Source organism: Homalodisca vitripennis, chromosome 4 (assembly GCF_021130785.1).
Source record: "Homalodisca vitripennis isolate AUS2020 chromosome 4, UT_GWSS_2.1, whole genome shotgun sequence".
Classification (NCBI taxonomy): Eukaryota; Metazoa; Arthropoda; class Insecta; order Hemiptera; family Cicadellidae; genus Homalodisca; species Homalodisca vitripennis.
In genome coordinates this window covers 172,661,386-172,681,433 of record NC_060210.1, presented here as the reverse complement: position 1 = coordinate 172,681,433, position 20,048 = coordinate 172,661,386, and the positions used below count along the sequence as shown (strand labels likewise).

Sequence of the window (20,048 nt, the reverse complement as noted above, 5' to 3'; positions counted from 1 at the left end):
GCACCGACTAAAACATGCGTCCCATTAAACACTGACGTCCAAAAACATAAATTCAGGCCGTCCCTCTCTAGATGTATCAGATAAGAATAAGATGGAAGTAGGAAACTGAGACTTGACATAAACTGCGACTCCACCACCACGTTTGTGTAGACGGTCGTTCCTGAAGATGTTGTAGCCAGCTAAATTAACACTCTTGTCGCCTGTGGTTGGTTTTAAGCCAAGTCTCAGAGAGCAAGATAATGTCGGTATGTAATGGCTCAAAAATGGAACGAAATTCATCAATATGACTAAACAGTGATTGTGCGTTTAACGTGGGCTGCCTTGAGGAAGCTGTTGTAGGGAGCGAGAGAGCGGCAGAGAAGCGCGGGCAGGGAGAGCGAAGAGGCGCGCCCGCTCGGGGCAGGGCTGTCAGAGCCCGCGCGCGGCTGCGCGCAGAGGCGCGATACTGCAGGCAGCGAGCGGCCGGCGGTACACGCGACAGTGACATTGCGGTCAGAACATTCACACACACACGCATACCATAACAAAGAAAAAATAATACCTTATCATAGAATATAAACTTAAAATTAATTGGAATTATTACTACACCACCAATAATCATAATTACATTTCAACATACATGCAAGCTTGCAGGCTCTCATTATAATAATTATTAGTATTATAAATATTATAAATACAACATAAATGTAAGTGGAGAAAAAGAGAGAAAAAATAACAAAAAAAAAATTCAACGAAAATTTAGTTTAATGAACATTAATAACTCTATATTCAGTACAGAAAAATCAAATAAAATGGTAGTGAATTAAAAACGGGAAAAAAATTGTTAGCAAAATTGAAGAATTTAAAATGGTACAATAAATGCTGTACTTAATCAGTTAGCGGGTCGGAGGTCGGAGAGCCGGGTCGCCACTCCCTTGCTGCCGTCGCTGCCCAGCCACAGCACCCTGCCGTCCTGGGTCCAGGTGTTGCGGACCCCGTGCTGCGCCGTCACCCTCTTCAGCACCTCCAGTCGCCGCGCCGTCAGGTCCTCCCGCACCGTGATGCCCGTGCCCTTCAGCTTCTTCTTCATGTTGTAGATCGTCCGCCGGTCTCGGTAAACTGATGAAGCGGACGATAATAGGCCGATGCCTCTTCCTGCCGTCGGGCCGGGCTTGGGCTGGCTGCCGACTCGGTTGCGACCTACAGATGGCGGAGACAGGCAGGTCCACACCGAGCTTGTCCCTGCAGAGCTCCACCACGATGCGGTCGGTGTTCTCCCCCGTCGTCTCCTCCACCCCGAAGATGCGGAGGTTCTGGCGTCGCTGGAACTGCTCCAGCTCGTCACAGCGCCCCTGCAGCTGGCCGTCTATCTCCTCTAGCCGCTGGGTTAAGGTTCCCACCTGCTCCCGGAGCCTCGCCACCTCATCGCTGACGGACGCCAGCGCCGCCCGCACAGCCTCCTCGACAACACCCTTTCAGCTCGTGGGTGATGCGGGTCACGAGCCGGCCGAAGACGTCGCCAGAAAAAAAGGTGCTTGCCGACGAGGTCGGCGATGACAGTCGCGTCAACTCTGGCGGCCTTGTCGGTCCCGGTGGCAGGCATTGTTGGTGTTGTAGAGCGGCCGGGGTCGGACGTCACAGATAAGGAGCGCTCGGACCGTTGCTTATCAGCTCCGCCAGATAATGGAACAGGCTCACCTTTAGACCCGGACCTGAGCTGCGGCGGCGATCGGTACATGAAATACTGTATCTGATAAGCGAATTACTCACTACACACGTTATAAAAAGTTTTAGTGACTCGATAAAAAAATACCTACTGTTTTTACGCGTGTAATGACACACTTTCCATAAAAACTGTCAGAAAAATACCAGTTTAAAACTATAAAAACTTTAGAGCCGACTTGCACACGTGTTTGCTAGCAATCAGTCATCCCCTCCAATCCAATATATCAAATAATGAATATTTTTTCAAAAGATCTCGTGACTACTTCCGATGCAAGTTAAAGTTCTGAGCCTGCTTGGAACGTTGGTAAATTTTACATGATCTTACCCGGTCTGAGATTAATTTGTCTAGTTTTCGTGTCCAAAATATTTTAAGAATACGCTTTTGTGTTTTCTTAATGCCTAAATCAGCTTCAGTTGTTGACTCGTGAAAATATTATTTGATAACCATATCGATTAGGTTTTTAGGTAATACTACTTTAGGTGTATGTCTGTCCGATATTTTGACAATCAGCATTCCCTGACAAAGTTGATAGTGAGAGGGCCTATTACTCGACTTTATGATCTTTAATAGATCAGGGTCTTCACGTTGGTGAGTACCAGTATCTTTAAATACTTCTGGGAATCTTGCCAAGAGTGATACTGGGGTAAAGTGGATGGTTTTTCAGATAGGTTGTTTGCGTGCACTTTAGTTGGCTAGTTATTTTCAAACAGGCGCGATAAAAAATCATCAACTACATTCTCTGACCCTTTAATGTGTTTTACTTGAAATGGAAATTAATTTATAAATGTAATCCAGCGATAAACTTTTCCAACTTGATGCGGGTGGTTTAAAGCCAGGATAATGCTGAATAATCTGTCTGCAAGAAGAATTCCCTGTGTTCCAGGATACTGTTGACATTTGGAAAAGGCAAAGACGACAGCTAGGCGTTCAAGTTGAAGAGTGTCGTAATTCTGGCCATGCTTGTTTAGTGGTCGCGAAGCAAATACCACTGGCATTAAGTTGCCATTGTAGTCTTGGCTGAGCGAGGCACCTAAGGTGGAAGTTGATGCGTCGGTTTGTAAAACAAAAGGTCGAGTAAAATACGGCATGTTCAAAACTGCATTCGCTGTTAAAGCTGTTTTAAACCTTTGAATGCGGATTGTTGTTCAAGCAAATTTTACTTCTTTCTTTTGAAGACTATTAAGTGGTTGAGCTATTTCTGCAAATGATTTCATGGATTTAGAATAGAAAGCTGTCATTCCCAAGAATCTATTTAGTTGTTTCCAATTTTTAGGAGCAGGGAACTCAACTATTGCCTTGCATCTATCTGTTTGAATTGTCACGGTATGATTGGCAAATGTGTGGCCTAAATACTGAATGTGATTTGCTGCCAGGGTCATTTTCTCCGGATTAATGGTTAATCCCGCCTGTTTTAGGCGACTTATTATTTCTCGGAGGTGACACAATTGTGCTTATCACAAATGGCCTTTACTTATATTTACAAATCGTGAAAAAATTAAACACATATTTATATTTGATATCTCCAAAAATTTGATCAATTAAACGTGTGAGGACTTGAGAACCGGTATGCAAGACCAAAAGGCAGAAAATTGTACTCAAATTGGTCAACAGGTAGAACAAAGGTTGTGTATTTCTTTGAGTCTTCAATCAAAAGGACCTGCAAATATGCCTGATTCAAGTCCACCAAGCTAAAGAATGCTGCTTGCCCCAAATGTTAAAAATCAGACTCTATGGTTGGCATGGGAGTTGCCTCAAGAACTATTAATGAATTGAGCTGTCTAAAAGTAGGCCTAACAACCATGCGCGTTTTCCGCCTTTCTTTGTTACTAAAAATGCTGGAGATTCGTAGGGGGACATTGATGATCTGATCAACCTGTTGGTCAATAAATGATCAACATGTTCTTTGATTGCCTCCATTCTTGATGGAGCAAGCGGATAGGGTCTATTTCTAACAATTGCTTCCGAATTTATTTTGATTTTATATTCGATTAAATGTGTACGTCCTAATTTAGAGGCAATTGTTTCTAAAAATGCATTTACCAGTCTTAATAGTTGGTCCGCTTGATCTGACAAGAGGTGTTCTTTTAACTTTAAGGGACATATTGTTGGACTTGGTAATCAGCTGATTGAGGGAGATGCATAACCGAAGAAGTGTTATATGGGAATGTTAATGTTTGATTTGCCATATTAATGATCGCTCTGGTTTTAGACAGAAAGTCGCAGCCTAGAATAATTTGCATTGGTATTTCCGAGACCACCAGGAAAGGAAATTCCAATGACAAGTTTGAAATTTTGAAGTGTAATATAGCCTTTATATAAATATAATATTTTGTCCAGAAGCCGAAATGGCTGACGCATGTGTACTACAAATGTGTAATACAAATTTGTGGTTATTAAATAATCATATATTAATTCATATGGAAAATACACACTAAAAATCTTTAAAACTGATATTTTTTGTTTGTTTTCAACATTTTTTGACAATTTGTTTATGTAAAGTGGTTTTCAAAATTGGTTTTTAACTGAAAATATCACATATTGTAAATCATACAGTACAATATAAAACCGGGATACAATCTAACTTTGGATAAGTCACACTAATGCAAAACCTCTAATCTTCCAAAATGAATAACCCAGTAGGCTAAACGGACGCGTTACTTTACATGACACATTTTGATTTTTAGCTTTAGGAATAGTTATGTTTTGGAAAAGATATTTTATGGCATTGTTGTATAGTTGAAAAGAAATTATAAGATGAAAGCCGTAGGTTTAAGTTTTTATTGTTATCAATGACTCCATAAACAGGCTTAGTAGATCTTTAATTTTTATTATGAAATATAGTTAATGATCCAATGGTAATTAATGTCAGGTCGGAAGTCAATTCAATGGAGTTATGAATGAGCCAGATTTAGTAGTGGGACGTGGCGTGGCAGAGAGCCAAGTACTGACGTCTGACTCAGGGCCTCAGTCGCAGCCTACAGTACAGCCCGCGCGAATGGCGAGTTCCAGTCAGGACACGCCAGATGAGTCCAGACACGCGTCTCCACTTTCCAAGTAGGCAATGTTACTTTACCGGCTTAACTCTTACTATACCTATATCATAACCAGAAAATATAATGAATTTAGTTCATGCATATTTAATTATTTATGGCCAACCAATTAAAAACAATCCGGATTAATCTCTTCCTAGCTTAACAGTGGTGGCATATTATAGAGTATCATTCGTCCACCCTATAGTATCTATAGTGAGTAGGCTACAAGTCTCCCACTATACTCTAGTAAACATCATGGCGGTGCGTGACCGTGAGAGTTAGTATCGTACATTGGCAGATGCTCCCTCTGTGCAGTCTTGAATTGACATATCGCTTCAACTTTTAAATATTTCCAGCAGATCCTCACATTTTTAAAGTTTTAGCTATTCAGAGCAAGAGTAAATTAGGAATTATTCTTCTCTGGATCACAATTTAAATAAAATTTTAGGTTATGGGCTTCTTGAACCATCCCAAATATCTGGAAAGAACATAATTTGCTTGTGGCTCAAATATATGCCGTATTTTTATTTAATACAGATAATTTAAATTGCATATTTAAATAAAAGATGTTTAATAATATGAGCGCGCTGACATCAATTTTGAAATCTTTTTGTAAGAATGGGGGCGGAGTTATACGGAACAATTAACGACAATACTAACTTAAGAGCCTAGATGACGAAATTGCCTAACTTACTATTGTAATACATTCGCAATTAAATGATAGTTTGACATTTATAGTTTTAACACTTTCCGTTATTTATAATAGACCTCAATAAAGTAACAAATACTGATATAGAGTTTGGTGAACCTATATTTTTAGTAGAAAATTCAACATCGCAAATCAAAGGTTTTGTAATAAAAAAAACTAACAAGAGTGGAATGATGTAGTTGTTTGTAGAGCAAATTTATTTATCTGAGTCTAATTCTTTGATTTATTCCATAACATTCTAAGTTAAAACAAACATTGTAATATTTTTAAATTCAACTTTGTCTTAATCTATTGTAAAAATCCTCTTCATATTAGAGGGGCATAAGAACCCAGGTGTTGTCCACTTCACAGGATGGAAGTCACGAGCACAAGAAGTCCTGAGCACAATCATGTGTTACGCCAGCACAGGCGAAAGTGGCATACCAACAAGAAAATCAATTTCGGCACTTTCTGTGGCCTCGCGGCGTGTCGTCTGAAACAGTGAGAGAGGTAGGCGATGGTCGTGGAGGGGGAAGAGTAGAGGCAGTCGTCTCCGGCCATATTGCTTGATCCTAGACTTTAATGTTTAAATATTTTTAGGTTTTTCTAGTTAGTTCTTTTTAGCATTGGCCCCAAAGTGGTCTATCACCAATCAAAAGTGGACTTAGCGGTTATGTTGCTAGTTTTATTTACGAAACCTCAAATTAAAATTTCTTATACCTGACGAAGAGGATAGATTCTAATCCTCGAAACGTAGTGTTATACATTTTGTAACATATAAAAATGGCAAATGAACGAAATCCTATAGTGCACAAGATGTCATGATAATTACTGATAGTAATTAGTAAGTACTATGATAGTAAGTACTATGATGATTACTGACCCATAACAAGAATTTCATACCGTTAACGTGATTATGTCAATGTATATTAGCTTTAGTATATGGATGTGTATTCTGCGAACCGCGACGAAGGCAGAATAAATACTTTGAGAGTAAGATCGTCATTATTAGATCATCATTCATTTGTAGTTCCTGATATCTCACGGATAATTATTGTATATACGAGTACAGGCATATGTTTTTGATATACAATAATAACACAATGCTAAACATTTTGATTATGTATTGTTCATTCCTGTTTTACTAAAATTATGCTAGTTCTAGGATTGATAAAGTCTAGGATATAACAATATTGTCAATAGTTTTAACCTCTGTTATATTGTATCAGATTTCTCACTTTAAAATGAGAAAACAGTCACCATTATACGTGGATAGCAGTACTTTAGCGACAGTAGAAAAACTGCTTTCTCAAAATAAAAACATGGGTTTATTGATAAACCATAAACATCATACATGTCCTCAATAATATTTTTATGTGTCGGCTACACAAAAAACTTCTATTGGATTCAAGTCATTCAGCTGAACAGGCACAGAATGGGTACGTGAATGTTGAGTTTAACTCACTTCCCTCTTACTGCAGTGATTAGAAGCTGTTCGTCTGAAGAGACGACAAATTTCGGTGACAAAGAAGCTCAAAATCGTTTCGACATCAGAGACAACCTAAACTACAAAATACAGTATAATCTATAGGTGGGGAAGTATCCTGTATTATCTGATTAGGTGCACAAGCACGGTGGAGCAACCGAGTTTTCTTATAACGTAGCTATAGTGAGAAGGTTCAGATTTCTGAGGATGGACTACGCTCAGAGGATGGTTAACTGTAGCTAAGTGTATTGCATTTTTTATAATAAGACAAAAGAATCTTTTCAAGACGTGTTTTTGAATTGCGTTGTCACTCCCATCAATGTAGGCTATATAGCTGTGAATGTTGTAATTCATAAATAGTTGAAAGTGTGAAATATTTAGTTCTATATATTTATGAGTATTTGAAGTGGGATATGCATGTAAACTATGTAACGTAAAGGTTCAACGCACGCACGCATACGCCACACCTACAAACGCGTGCACGTGCGCGCGCGTTGACTTCTGCTTTATATTTTATATATAGCTCTTGTCGACTGCTTCATGTTTTAGAACATTTTCTAAGGATGATGAGTACTTAACTAATCGTTGAAGTCTTAAAAGGACTTTAAAGCTAATTGTTATTACTTAGAGATTCTACACACCATAAATGTAAACAAATTTTAAAAAATTGTTAAAATAATTGGTCATATGTTTGTACTGTTATAAAACAATGTTTACACAGAACAGTTGACTATATTTAGAAGTAGCTTTCAATTAATATTTTACAACTTTAGAGACCAAGACGGGATTTTGTGATACCTTAAATTCCAGTGGGACGAAGACCGGAGTGATTTTCGATATAAGAATAGACTTATATTTATACCAAATACCGTAAGAATGTCCATATAAAACTTCAGTAAAATCGATGTAATAGTTTACGCGTGAAAGCAAAACGAACAAACAAAGACAATTTATCATTTATAGTGTTATTAAGATTAGGATTAATTTGTTTCAGATCTACATATATATATTATATATATTTTTTTTTATAAAAGCTAAAAATTCGTGTTAAAAATTATCCATCCATACTTTAGTTTATTTACGTATACAGGTATTAAAGAAATATTCTTTAAAGAAAAAACACATAAAATACAAAAATCTTCAAAATCCAACTTAAGTTAAAAATGTGTTTACTATAAACATAGATCTAATGTTCAAAACATCCGATGAGTCCTAAAACACCCTATAGGTGTTATAATTAATAACATCAATCAACAAATCTTCTTGCAAAATATTTAATACAACTGTATACATAAATAAATCAAATAAAAATTATATATATTTCCTTGTGTACATAAACGACCTATGTAATGGAGAATTAAATGGTAAATTGACAGCTTTTGCAGATGATACAGCACTGACGTATTCTGATTACAATTTGGAAGCTATTAGTAGACAAATGAATGATGATTTGAAAGTTTTAAATTTTTGGTTTAATAAAAATGCAATGCTCCTAAGTGACAAAACAAAATTCATGATATTTAACTTACGAGGTACAAGTAATTTTTGAATATGATGTATACTACCATCATTTTACGTGCTCTGCGGGTAACGTTTGTAATTGTAAAAAGATTGAAAAAGTGGACAGATACAAATACCTTGGACTTACCATTGACTCAAATCTATCTTGGAAAGGTCATGTAAATTCACTGAAAAAAGAGTTTTATAGAAGTTTGAGAAGCTTTTATATGTTGCGTGATGTATGTCCTCCAAGCTTGCTGCTGAATGTTTACCACGCTTTAATACACTCCAGACTAAGTTATGGGCTTGTATGCTGGGGAGGTACGTATATTTCCACGCTTTATCCTCTCATTACATTTCAAAAATCCTTTATCCGTATTATTACCAAATCAAATAAAACCAATCATTCCTGGCCACTATTTTTAAATTTAAAAATACTCCCTTTGCGAAAATCTTTACATATATAAGGTATTAAAACTATTTTTCATAAGAAGCTCAAACCCGGCCCTCACACGTAATATTAGATATAATTTCAGAAGTTTGCTTGTTTCGGTTCCAAAGCCTAATCTAACTGTTTTCAAACATTTTTTTACATTTAATGCTCCAAGATTGTTTAATCTTATTTCCTTTAAATTAGATCATTTAGCACCATTAAATAGTTTTTTAAAGTTTAAAAATGTTTTTATTTTCATTGGATAATTGTGAGTGCCTTCTGAAAATTGTTGAATGAAGTAATGAATAATGTGTACATTTTAGTTCGTTTTATCATCTTTTATAATTCCAATTAGTCTTTTAAATTTTTACGTCCATGACTTGTTTTTATAGATTTTGTATGGTTTTCTTGTTAATATATTATTATGTAGCGGTTTCATTCCTTCTTTGAGTTTAGTTTTATTATGTTATTTTAATCTGATGTGCATCCTCCATCGGGCTTTTGCCTATTGGATGCTCTATTTTATTTCACAATTATCGAGCTTGTATTTTTTAAGTTCTTTTGATTGTTAAGTTTACTTTTAGTTTGTTTGAAGATTATATTATTATTTGATTATTTTTAAGTTTGTAAATATTTCAAGATCAATGGTTTTATATTCTTTGTTGCTTTTGTTTTGTATAAATATATTGTAAAGTTTGTAAATACTGTGAAATAAAATCTTTTTGAAATGAAATGAAAATATATATATTGTTACAGTTAACAGTGACACTCCAACGACAACAAACACCAGTATTGTTATGTGAACAAAGTTAATATTAGTTAGGTACATGTGCTTACGTTATGGAAACGTTGGCAGGTGGCCGCAGCATTGAGTACATTTAATGTTCATAATATTGAATAAGGTGGTAGGCGCAGAACGTCACGTGATGATTCTTGTGTTAAGTGTTTATTCCGATTTAAGTATATACTTAATTCAATATGACAAAATAGCTGTCTGAAGCGGAAGAACGTAAAAGTTTTCCGTCTCTTGGCAAGGGGATAACGGAAATAGCTTTATCTATAAATAGCTCAGTGTGGTGGCGCAGCCTATACAAACAACATTCTCGTAACATGCACGATATTATATCAAGGTCTGCTGAGAACTGAATTCTGAATTGTGTATGAACTGAATTGTTGTTTCAAAAGATATTACAAGAATTCTTTTCTTATTTTATGTATTAAAGATGGTGCGTGCATTTCTGTGTGTTATTAAATCACAGTTAGTCTAAAATTTTGATCTCATCACAGTATAATTTAATGTTAATTTCACATTTTCCAGAAAGCAATTAACTAGAAATTGGAATATTTAGTAGGTATAATTAGGGAAACGCCACTTACAAACAAAAGCTATTGTAATCCCCTAGAAGTAATTTGAAAAGTATAAAATGTAAAGTATAATTTTGATTTTTGGATTTTAGTGTTGACTGATTAGGAATTTATCAAAATCCGAAAGGACTTTTTTACATTGGCATTGATATACCCGAAACATACGGTGGGATAGCAACGAAGGAAAAGGAACGATAGGAATGGCGCCTGGTATCCACATTACTGAAACATAATTCATCAAACTCCCACTTGTGTTTATTTAAGTATGTCATGTTCTGTTATTATGGAATTATTTTTGAAATAAAAACTTCTTATTTACCGTACTGATAGTTTGGTATAGTTTTATTTATGCTATAATACAGACCCATTTTACTCGCCAAACTTCCACGCGCGGTCGTAGATAATGACGTTAGATTTTGACTGTTTAGTTTACAAATTCATTTTAGCGAAGTACTGAATGCATGAATTCAATTCCGTTAATGATGAGATTTGAAGATCTTGTGTTGACTTGCTTTTGTAGCAGAGAGTCGTGTCATTCGCATAGTCACTTAGATTCTGATGGAGTATAACTGAGTTCAGTCTGCATACATGAATCAGAAAAAGAAGAGGCCCAATAATAGAACCCTGAGGGACACAATGAGATATTTAAATTTTTTTTTGAAACCACGGCTCGTGATAAAAACAGCCAAAAGCTTTGGAAATGTATAGCAACATGTTAAGCACTAGTTTCTCGTCCTACCAATCCATCGACAACATTGTCCAAAAGGTGGCCTATCACGTCAATTGTGGATTTGTTGTTCCTGGATCCGAATTGCTCGGGATCATAATTTGGTTATTTTTTAGAATGTTTTTCATAGGAATCTTTTACTACACGAGGAAATACTTAAGATCGGACGAATAATTTGGATCCCTTCACGTTAGGCAGGGATCGTCCTTATTGTAATTGGAATGACTAGCTCTTTAAAGGGGACGGGATGGATCCTGTTTCAAATGGCAAATTGATCAATATTGTGATAGGTCCTAATAGTTGCCTGAAGTATGCCTACTGTCATTCTGCTGGTGTCACCTGTGTTTTTCAACTTTAGTCAATGTACGACGATGACGAATCTATTGAAGCCACTGAAGAAAAGCGAATATCTAAATGGTTAAAATGTAAAAATACCGTCCGTTGGTATAAAAACAAATAATTCGTAACTGAATTAGATTTACAAGATAGTGCAGTTCAATTTTTAAAATCTTAGCAGTTTAGTACTAACTTGCATGAAAAATTCAGTTGCTTTTGAATGGTTCTCTACCCGTATGTACCGTTTAAGTAACAATTGCTTGCTAATAATTCCTTTAATGTTTGCTATGCATCTCACGAATGTAAAGTTATGACGTAACATTCAGTAAATTTTACCAAAATAAAGCCTATAAAATTATCTTTACACATATGATTCATAAATACATATCAACCAGTCATATATGTTTTATAGTATTTTCTGTTTGAAACATTATTGATGAATAAATAAAGTTGCAAGTTAGGGGTTTTAAGATTTGATAATGCTAAATCTCCAAACAGAAAGTTTCATGAAAAGAAAACACTTTAATGTTTTTTAATTACTTTTTTATAGTGCTTAGTTTAGACAAACTAGAAGTGCCTAACGATTTGTAGTTAGAACTGGTGTTCTACGACGCCAAAGTAGTACGGTATACTTGAATGAGAAACATGTAAATCTTTGCTAACATAAAATAACAATTAATTAATAAATCAATTCAAAGCTTAAATTAAGTATTGCATGACTCTGCTGAACTTATCCGCCTTTAAACATTTATAGTTTATTGTTGAACACACTGACTGTATACTCGTACATGGAAATTAACCTTATTGTAATCTAAATTGACATTGACTGTATGCAAAAAATAATTAATTATTCGTTAATTTAAAAATAAATAAAATAATTGATTTTAGAATTATTTTATTTTTAATCTATCATTACTATTATTTAGATATTATTATTTCAGGTAGAATAATAATATTTAATAGTATCCAACAATTAAATGTTATTGTGTTAGATATTTCACTTTCAGGGGAAAGCATCAACAGACTTAAGTAAGTGAAAACAGTTAGGTTCTTTGAAAGCGGAAGGCCTCTCAAAACACCATTTAATTCTTGGAGTATTTTATTTTTTAATTTGTGAATAATTGAAATCTAATAAGCAATAAGCATTTACAATGTAAACTAATTAATTGGTCCTTTCGATTTTGCAGAGAATGTGTGTGCATCGGAAGCCCCTATCGCCTTCCCCCCGGCACGGACACTTCCTTGCGAGTGGGTAATCCCCACTATGGCCGGCGAATGCAGCTTTATTGTAGGACGGGCTACAATCTGGTTATCAACGAAGATGCTACTGTCGAGGGCATCGACGCAGACATGGACGCATGTGGTAATACAACTTGTGACTAAACTACTCAATAACGAAACAGTGAGGGAGAGAGAGTGGAGCAATCTTCCCACACTCACTCACTACTCAGATCTGATCATCTTGACTGACTCATCAGTACTGCTGGAACTTTGCGTTCAACCTACATAAATCCAGAATTACTTAGTCTAAATAAATAGTTTCCAGATTAATAGACAATTATTACACAAAACCCCATATTATTATTAATTTAACCGGACTTCACATAGCCTTAGACTTGATGATTGCCTCATATAAGTTTTTATTTTCATAATTTCATACGATATTTCTTTATATTTTGTAAATAATCTTTCGTTACTCTTTCCTTACTCATTACACTAAACGGTAAGGAAGTGAAAATGGTTTAGCTCCGTCCACAGCCTACTCCACAGACAGTCTATTTGGAAGTAACTTCAAGTTTCTTGTGTTTAACTTTTCTGTTTTTAGTATGTTTTACTAAATAATATGGTATTAAGTTTTGTAACGTTGCACACAGGCGTTAAAGTGAATAGCGCATATAAAAAGTAACTAATATTTTACTTGGGAATAATTATCAAATTGTCATAAAAGGAACTTTTCCATGTAAATAACGTTGAAAACACTGTTAACACAGACAAGTCTAATTACTTTGACTGTGGTACAGTAGGTACTTTTTTCAGGTTCATTTCGCTTGGTAATAACCCAGTAATAAACGTTTTACTGAGCGTTATCTCTCATTCAGAACACTTTAATCTAGTTATTAATACGAGCTATTTTTAATTTAATTGGATTTCTTTAGTAATTTTAGTAGTTCAACTCGTTTAAAGTAATAAAAATATAATAAAACAATTTATAATTTTATGTGTAGTTAAATTCATGAGTCATGAGTTAAATTCAAAAATCAGCTGATTATTAATCAGCAGTTAAATAACTTATACATAGTGTATTCGTAAAGTGAAGGGTGGTGCTCAACAAAACATTTACTACTCGGTTATTATTTGCCGTAGCAAAATAAACTCGGTATGAAAATGTTCATTTACAAAATGACACGTTTCACTATCGTTATAAATGTTTCATACAACTTTCAGTTTTTGAGTTTTACTTCTAACAGTTTAAACATTTTATATGGCCGCCATTTTAAAATCTGATATATTTTTCTAAAAATGTCTATTCAAAATTAGTTTTAATTACGCTACACATTTTGGAATGCTTGAATTTAATGAATTAAATTCTATTTTAAATATTTGTTTTATTAAAAAAAAAAACAAACTGAGAGGATGTAAACTAAGCAGGTTAAAACTATATTGTATATCACGTCTTACTCATTTTGACTTCACAAATCAAATGGTGAAGTTTGATAAAGTGATTTATGGACATCCTAATTTTTTCAAATAAAATTTATTGATTTTTTGTTTTAGATTATAAAAAAATAAAAGTAATTGAATATTCATATTTACGGTTTCAGTATATATACATATATACTGTACGAGTATATACTGGTAGCCTAGCCTACTTAAAACATTAGTATTATTTTTCCTTGAATAGTTTTATATTCTATTTCCTAGTAGATAAGAAAAATATACAGTAACTATGTAGTTATTACACAGCTTTCTATCAAATTTTATGTACCTACGCAAAAATAAACTAAAAACCTTCCTCACTACAGAACACGGATCCTGCACCTTGCGCTAGGCTATAGTTTATCAGTCTAAAAGTGATAGACTCTTATCTAATGTAATAAATTTCGAAATTAATTAATTAATATTTTGACTGTCAATAACTTTACTATGGTTTTAGCTATCATGGAATTTACGTCAGTAGACTTTGGTGGACTTGTCCGCATTAGAGGAATAAAATCTAACTACTATCTCGCCATGAACAAGAAAGGACGGCTTTATGGAGAGGTGAGAGATTCAATTATTACATTTAAACCGTATTGTTGTAAATGTAATTATCATAATTTCATGAATCATTGTTTGGATGTTTCATAAAACGTGTCATCGATGATGAGATGAACTTGGTTGATAATCTGTTTTCTTTTAGTATAAACATTTACTTTCTATACAGCAAATAAATTTTGTATTTATTTGTTTTGATTTTGACTCCATTAGCTAAAGTTAATAAATTGTCTTGACATTTATTATAAGATTAAAACGTGTTAAAATTATCCTGAAAACTTATTTTTATTCCATTGTGAATATTATTGGAGCTATAAACATTTCAAGTACAAAGGTTGTTTGGTCTGCACAGATGTACAGAACTATGTGTATTGTGCATATGAGCGTTAGAAAAAATATGTTAATCTAATTATTGACGTGACAACGTCTTAAATTAGGTTGCGGCTCGGAGTCACTCATGAAAAAGTGTAACGCCCGGTAACGTTACGATGCCCGTCCAGTGGGTCCGCCGCACGGGATAAAGCAGATAACTGTGGGTCCGCCGCACGGGATAAAGCAGATAACTATGTTTATTCGTGAAAATGTGGAGTGCTTAGATTCGTCATTTACAACAACTACAACAATAAAGGTAAATAATTGTACACTGATATTTCATTATCGTAAACTATGATTGATTGATTAATTGTTAGATTGACACAAAAGTTGAGAAACTGAGTTTATAGGTTATGTCATACTATTGACAAATGTTGATAGTGTTAAGTAAATTATTAGTTTAAATCACTCTGCAATCAATCGTAATTCAGTCGATTAAGAAACAGCGCGTATTGCTAGTCAAACATTTAAAATAACAAATTATAACCTCTAACCTGTCATAACAGTGCGACCAAACAAACGAACTAAACCGACCAATCACCACGCGCGGAGTTAGAATTTAACTGTGTTTAGCAAGAATTTCAAATTCCAATTTTAGTAAATGTTTTATTCAACTTTACCATTTACAATAACAAATTTTAATTAATTTCAAATTATGTACAATGTTTTAGTAAACAAAATATATTTCTATAGTTAAAATTTGTGCAATTCTTATTTTCATTCAATTCCTTGTTCCTATTGTGCAATTTAATAATATTCATATCAATAAATATTCTACCGAGAAAAAGACGTTGTCACGTAAAATCTTCGCCCGTAAAACCGACTTTACAGGCAACCATAATTTTTTTTAATTTTGTAAAATCTCACCTTGAATTGCAAGAAAATTTCTTTGAAAAAAAAAATACTGTGATATAACTGATCGTAAGTTTTATTAAAGTAAATATGAAAAGTAACAATTTTCATCTCCAAACCCGCAATCAGTATGCCAAAGGTTGCATTTCACAGATTCTCGCCACCTTTAAAAAAAATTAAGTTTCATTTTCATAATTGTTTTTTGATTATAAAACTCTTTAAAATTATGTATAACATTAAATTTGTTTACATTTGAATTATTCGAGGATCAAACCATGTACCTATAGATTCTGGGACACCCTTGCACTTGTACATTTTCAAACTGTTCAAGCAGCTTTGTTTTTATGGGTAACACGTTTATATAGTTTTATATTCTGGCACAATATGTGCTTTCATCGATTTTATACATGTTCGTGTATATGAAATACTCTGTACATATTAGTCCAATGTATATAATAGACATAAGATTGTTTAATATATAATTTAATGCTTGCAATATCGATTTAATATACATTTAACTGACTAGTGATGAGAACAACCGATTAAAAACAATTAGTTTACTCAACTGATAAAAACCCAATTCAATCGGTAGACCATATGTTGCGTTCTCACGTTTATCTGAGTAGCCTACATTTATTTATTGAACGCTACCGCTATTAAGCAAATTAGGAAACAATAAAAATAACAACACACTTCTTCAAAGTGTGAATTGAGTTTATGATGAACAGAAAAAATACAATTACAAGCTTACAATGAAAGTCAATTGGAGATGAATATTACGAATGGATTAATAGTTATTGATTAATGGTTTTAACTCGCAGATCGGGTGCTTCTCGACGTACCGGCACGTTACACTTCCCTTGAGAACCTCACATCGCGGGCATTGGACATACACATACAGTTATCATTTCCAACCAAAGTAACATATTATTTCATGTTATACTGTAACTAGCATTTACCACCGGCTTAATACGCAATTTTAGAATTCAAGGCCATAGCTCTCTTATAGAAAGCATTATGATGTAGCCTAATATGATGGAGTTTTTAAACATTCAAAACGTAAATGACTTTTTGATTGGTTCTATTGTGGGGTTTGTTGTATGAATAAATATATACATTTAAGTCTCAAAAACCTAATTTGGTCCAACAGTGTTAACGTACGCCTATTTATATTTAATTTCTATCAAGTGTTATGGCACTGTCACTATGGTGATAGTTTGTTTTTTTGTCCCGATAAAGAAAATTAACTTACTATAAGTACGACAAATAAGTTACTATGGTCCAGAGTCAGATACAATCGATGAAATTCACTTCAGCTCTAATTTATTTACAGTTCCACTGTTGAGTTTGTGTTGTAGCACTGACCAAGAAAATAAACACATATGCGGAGTTTAGAATCCAACTTAGATTTTAAAGCGTTTATTTATGTCCTCAATGTTTCTTGTACTATAAGTAATATTGATTTTTACAGTAGCTTTGGAAATGCTAATGAAAATGTAAACTTTAATAGAAAAAAAAAAATGATATTGTGGGTTATTCTTTGGTGATAGATATACGCCATCAAAGACCCTTTTGTAGGCCCTTTAGAAATGTATAATTCCGAAGTACTTATTTTGTTATGGTTTAGTCAGTATTAACAATAAAAGCGCTCAAAAATATAATTTTTTTACTATCCAAACTTTTTTCTACTTTCTATGTTTAAAATATTGATGTATCATACCTATAAACCTGTCGGTTCATAACGAAGCCGACTGTGAAAACCGTACCAAATTCCGTTGAGTAAAATTGGAAATTATCGATGCACAAACAGACCAACACAAAAAGCGACTTTAATTTATACTATGTATTGAAAGGCTAAATGATATAAAGATCAAATTAGCCAAATAAACAGAACACTTTGTCATATAAAAACTCATTTAAGCGTAGTTTAATTTCACAAAATTTTGAGGGAAATAAAATTGTTACATTTAATCAAGTATTTTCACCGCGACATATGCCTAGATGACATTATAATCATAATGGAAACAGAAATATAAGCAACATACTTTCAAACTTATTTAATAACAAATAATAAAATTATACGGTAAAACTTATAGTAACATACAATTCACAAACAAAAATTCAGGTTTGATTAATGTAATTTGAATAATAAAATTACTCCAAAAATACAATTTAACGGCAAAAAATATACTAAGTAAAATTTTTGGGTTGATTGTTGAAAATAATACACCATTGTTTCTCCTATTAAACCATACCAGGGAGATATGCCTACTGGAGTGAAGACTGGCCTGACACTCGCAACTATATAGGATGACAGACTTATTACGGCCGCCTCCATCTATCTTTGTGGGCTCGCGATTTTCTTGGCGTCACTTTTACCTATGCTATATCTATTGGTCTTATATGTAGTATATTGTTGCAACAAAAGTGACGAGCCTGGTCACACCCTCACTACTAGTCCAGGGATGGGCTCCAACATAAGTATCAAAATTAATTGATTATTTTTTACTAAAACTTGTCTGTTTTAGCCAAATCCTGAAGAAGACGAAACTGTATTTATAGAAGGCGTTCTTGGACAATACAACACGTACATGTCTTATAAGTATAAGAAGTTCAAGTGGTATGTGGCCATTAAAAAAACTGGCAAACAAAAACCCGGACACAAAACAAAATGGGGCCAAAAAGCTATACAGTTTCTGCCACGAAGAACAGCTGAGTAAATGAACCACAAACAGTAATAACGCTTATACAGTATTTAATATAGTATTATATTTATATGTGCCAAAGTCCTATATTCAATAAATTCGTATTTATGCTATATGTAAGATTAAACTATTTTTATATGTTGTAAACACTGCTTATAAATAAATCTTTATTATATATTTGTTAATATTGTCAATTTCCCGTTTGTATTCTATATTTTAAGTACATACTTATCAGCCAAAACTGAATCTGTTTTTTGTGTTGCAATCCATTTCAATCTTCTGTTACTGGCTCATTGTTAAAAATTATATTTGAAACGTTAGGTACTTTTTTATTATCGTTAAGAGTTGCATTTATTTAGTGTTTAGTACCTTTTTGTTGTATACAGTATTTGTAATAATTTATTCCTTTGTTTACAGCAACATAGAGATTCAAGGGGCAACAGTTTTTAGCATTGGATACAATATCTTCTTATACTCTGTAACCTTTGATTTTAACTGAGATAGACCTTGCATCCATATGGAGATTATGTGATAGAATTTCCTTTGCTAAAGCTAGTTCTGTCGGTAACACATAAATACCGGTAACTTGTAGATTAAATCATTTGTTAAGAATTACAATCCATTTTAACCCTATGATAATCACCTCATTTTTATGAATTTGTTTCAAAATTTGCTGGCTACTTTTTATTAGTGTCTAAATTTACTCAAAAGATACATATACTACTTTCAAGATGGCTACAAGTGAATCTCAGTATTTTGCTGTGGTTTAATTTAATAAAAACAGTTTTACCTGAAGAAGATGAGAAAGTAAAATTTTAATTTTATCGGCTCAGAGAGATTGGCCGATAGTTGCTTCTGTTTGATCACCATGCTTAAAAACGGGAATAACCTTGGGGAGTTTGATTTATAGAAATTTGCCTCTTTAGAAGAAATACCTATCAAGTAGATTATAAGATAGGCAATTCTTGCTTTTGACAACCTTGATGAGATTTCATCCACTGCTGAAGAAAATTTCATGAGAAGAGAATTTATTTATTTGTTAGTGTATATTTATTTTTTTATCCTTGGACAGGCCTAGGCTTTTCAGTGAGAATGAAGGTGCAGAGTTACGTAGTGTGGCCAGAAATTCCTACATCCAGAATATTTACTGAAACTTTATTCCCCTTAAGAGTTTTACAAACATAGTCAATGGATAATTTTGAATAAGGAGTTATTCTAGTAGGAGGGAGAAAAATTATGTTCATGTTGTAGCTAATAAGAGTCTCACTGAGGAGGATTTGGTCACGTTCCAGTTTAAGGCTGTCTATGTTGATGTCTCCAATCAACAAGACTGAACTCTTTAGGTCGGAACCTTATCTATTACCGCTGAGATAATCTACAAGCCATTAACAATGTGTCCGTAGATCGGTAGATGCCAATTGTATATGTATATTGATTGTTAGTCATTTACGCCATAGCTACTCCACATACAAACTCTTTGCTGAGATGTACATATATAGCTTCCACATGAGGTCTTATGATTCCTTACAGTATATTGCAACACCTCCTTTAAGATGAGTTTCCCTACAATATTCATTTACAAGGCAATAGTT

The 20,048-nt window shown here is 33.8% G+C and overlaps 1 protein-coding gene across 1 annotated transcript; it reads left to right on the top strand.

Moving 5' to 3' along the window:
• The first annotated feature begins 4,634 nt into the window (after positions 1-4,634).
• On the top strand, positions 4,635-18,633 carry LOC124360649 (fibroblast growth factor 1-like). Its single transcript, XM_046814456.1, has 4 exons — positions 4,635-4,759; positions 12,460-12,635; positions 14,427-14,533; positions 18,280-18,633. Exons 1-4 carry the CDS (start codon positions 4,701-4,703, stop codon positions 18,469-18,471), a joined length of 534 nt encoding a protein of 177 aa, XP_046670412.1. The 5' UTR covers positions 4,635-4,700; the 3' UTR covers positions 18,472-18,633.
• Positions 18,634-20,048: the final 1,415 nt, after the last annotated feature.

Coding starts and splice junctions, on each gene's coding strand:
- LOC124360649 (XM_046814456.1), top strand. CDS start 4,701: ATGGCGAGTTCCAGTCAGGACACGCCAGATGAGTCCAGACACGCGTCT. Junction 4,760..12,459: donor CACGCGTCTCCACTTTCCAA/GTAGGCAATGTT, acceptor TCGATTTTGCAG/AGAATGTGTGTGCATCGGAA. Junction 12,636..14,426: donor CGCAGACATGGACGCATGTG/GTAATACAACTT, acceptor CTATGGTTTTAG/CTATCATGGAATTTACGTCA.